General features: G+C 68.3%; 1 protein-coding gene across 1 annotated transcript in view; it reads right to left on the bottom strand.

Moving 5' to 3' along the window:
• Positions 1 to 1,169, bottom strand: part of LOC120511274 (voltage-dependent R-type calcium channel subunit alpha-1E-like) — a 7,062-nt gene extending 5,893 nt beyond the window's left edge. Inside the window, exons 1-2 of the mRNA XM_039728082.1 lie at positions 1,043 to 1,169; positions 675 to 967 (exon numbers count right to left, since the gene is read on the bottom strand). Coding sequence (XP_039584016.1) covers positions 675 to 967; positions 1,043 to 1,130 — 381 coding nt within the window. The 5' untranslated portion in view covers positions 1,131 to 1,169. The remainder of the gene's footprint in view (positions 1 to 674; positions 968 to 1,042) is intronic.
• Between the last annotated feature and the right edge of the window lie 1,435 nt (positions 1,170 to 2,604).

Genomic DNA, 2,604 nt, shown 5'->3' on the forward strand with positions numbered 1-2,604 from the left:
GTCCGAGGGGCGGGGGGCTCTGGCGGGGGTCTCGGGGGGTCCCCGCGGTACCTACACTGAGGTTATTGCCGCGGGGTCGGACCTTCCTCCGCTGGGCTGTGGGGGTCCGGGGGTGTCCAAGGGAGGCTGTGGGGGTCCGGGCGGGGTCCGAGGGGCGGGGGGCTCTGGCGGGGGTCTCGGGGGGTCCCCGCGGTACCTACACTGAGGTTATTGCCGCGGGGTCGGACCTTCCTCCGCTGCCAGAGCCGGCCCAGGAGGAGCCCGCGGAGCCGGGGAGAGACAGAGAGCGCTGAGACCCCGGCCCGGGGGTCCCGGGGGGTCCCGGGGGGGCATGGGGACAGGACAGGGGACATGGGGTATGGGGACATGGGGACAGGACACAGGACAGGGGACATGGGGTATGGGGACAGGACAGGGGACAGGGACACGAGACATGGGGGTAGGGGGACACGGGACATGGGACATGGGGACATGGGGACACGGGACGGGGGACATGGGACACAGGGACAGTGGGATATGGGACAGGGGACATGGGGCAGGGACAGGGGACAGGGACACGAGACATGGGGGTATGGGGACACGGGACATGGGACATGGGGACATGGGGACACGGGACGGGGGACATGGGACACAGGGACAGTGGGATATGGGACAGGGGACAGGGGACACGAGACATGGGGCAGGGGACACGGGACACATGGGGATGCCAGGACAGGGAGACACCAGCACACCAGGACATGGGGACACCGGGACACCAGAGGTGGCAGAGCAGAGGACAACGCCATCCGGGGGCTGCGGGACAGCAGCGGGGGGGACAGCGGGAGGTGACAGGGAGGGGACAGCGGGTGACAGTGGCCGTGTCCCACCTGCTCCTCGCGCATGGCCTGCAGCTTCTTGGCCTTGCTCTGCCGGTAGTACTCCATGATCATCATGGCCGCGTAGATCTTGCCCACCGTCAGGTCGGTGGCTGCGGGGACACGGGTCAGGGCACGGCGGGGACAGCGCGGGGACAGCGCGGGGACAGCCGGGGGGTGGCCCTTACACTTGTGGGGGGTGACGAGCAGGTCCAGGTTTTTGGGGGACAGGTTGGGCCAGATGGCGATCATCTCCTTGCGCAGCTCCGCGTCCATCTGCTGCTTGTCGGCGCCGCCTGCGGGGACACGCGGGTGACACCGGGGACACCGGTGACACGGGCGGCTCTGCGTGTCCTTGGGGACACGCGGGTGACACCGGGGACACCGGGGACACCGGGGACACGGGCGGCTCTCTGTGTCCTTGGGGACACGCGGGTGACACCGGGGACACCGGGGACACGGGCGGCTCTGCGTGTCCTTGGGGACACGCGGGTGACAATGGGGACACCACTGGCTCTGCGTGTCCTTGGGGACACGCGGGTGACACCGGGGACAACGGTGACACGGGCGGCTCTGCGCGTCCCCATGTCCTCCCAGTGTCCCCATATCCCCCAATGTCCCCATTGTCCCCATATCTCCTGATGTCCCCGGTGTCCCCCGCGTGTCCCCAAGGACACGCAGAGCCAGCGGTGTCCCCGGAGTCACCCGCGTGTCCCCAAGGACACGCAGAGCCAGCGGTGTCCCCGGAGTCACCCGCGTGTCCCCAAGGACACGCAGAGCCAGCGGTGTCCCCGGAGTCACCCGCGTGTCCCCAAGGACACGCAGAGCCAGCGGTGTCCCCGGTGTCACCCGCGTGTCCCTAAGGACGCGCAGAGCCGCCCGTGTCACCGTTGTCCCCGGTGTCCCCCTGTCCCCGCAGTGTCCCTGTGTCCCCACATCCCCCAATGTCTCTGGTGTCCCCCTGTCCTCGTGGTGTCCCCATGCCCCCAGTGTCCCCACATCCCCTGGTGTCCCCCTGTCCCCCGATGTCCCCGGTGTCCCCAATGTCCCCGATGCCCCCCAGTGTCCCCGGTGTCCCCTGTCCCCGATGTCCCCAGTGTCCCCATATCCCCCAATGCCCCCAGTGTCCCCCTGTCCCCCGATGTCCCCGGTGTCCCCGATGTCCCCATATCCCCCGATGTCCCCAGTGTCCCCGATGTCCCCACATCCCCTGATGTCCCCATTGTCCCCATATCTCCTGATGTCCCCGATGTCCCCGGTGTCCCCGATGTCCCCATATCCCCCGATGTCCCCAGTGTCCCCGATGTCCCCCTGTCCCCCGGTGTCCCCGGTGTCCCTGATGTCCCCATATCCCCCGGTGTCCCCAGTGTCCCCCCTGTCCCCTGGTGTCCCCTGTCCCCGATGTCCCCGATGTCCCCCTGTCCCCCCGGTGGGGGCGCTGACCCCTTTGAGGGGACCCCAAAAGGAGAAATTTGGGGGGGCTGAAATTGGGGCTGGGGGGGTGCTGAGCCCCACAAGGGACCCCAAATTTGGGGCTCTGGGGAGGAGGGGCGCCGACCCCTTTTGGGGGACCGCAATTTGGGTCTGGGGGGGTCTCGTTGGTCCCTTTGGGGACCCCCCAATTTGAGGTGGGGGGGCTGGCTGAGCTCTTTTGGGGACCCCCCAATTTGGGTCTGGGGGGGTCTCATTGCCCCTTCCTGAAACCCCCAAAAGGAAATCTTGGGGGGTCTTTGAGGGGTCCAGCTGAGCC

Source organism: Passer montanus, unplaced genomic scaffold (assembly GCF_014805655.1).
Source record: "Passer montanus isolate IOZ18808 unplaced genomic scaffold, ASM1480565v1 scaffold634, whole genome shotgun sequence".
Taxonomy (NCBI): Eukaryota; Metazoa; Chordata; class Aves; order Passeriformes; family Passeridae; genus Passer; species Passer montanus.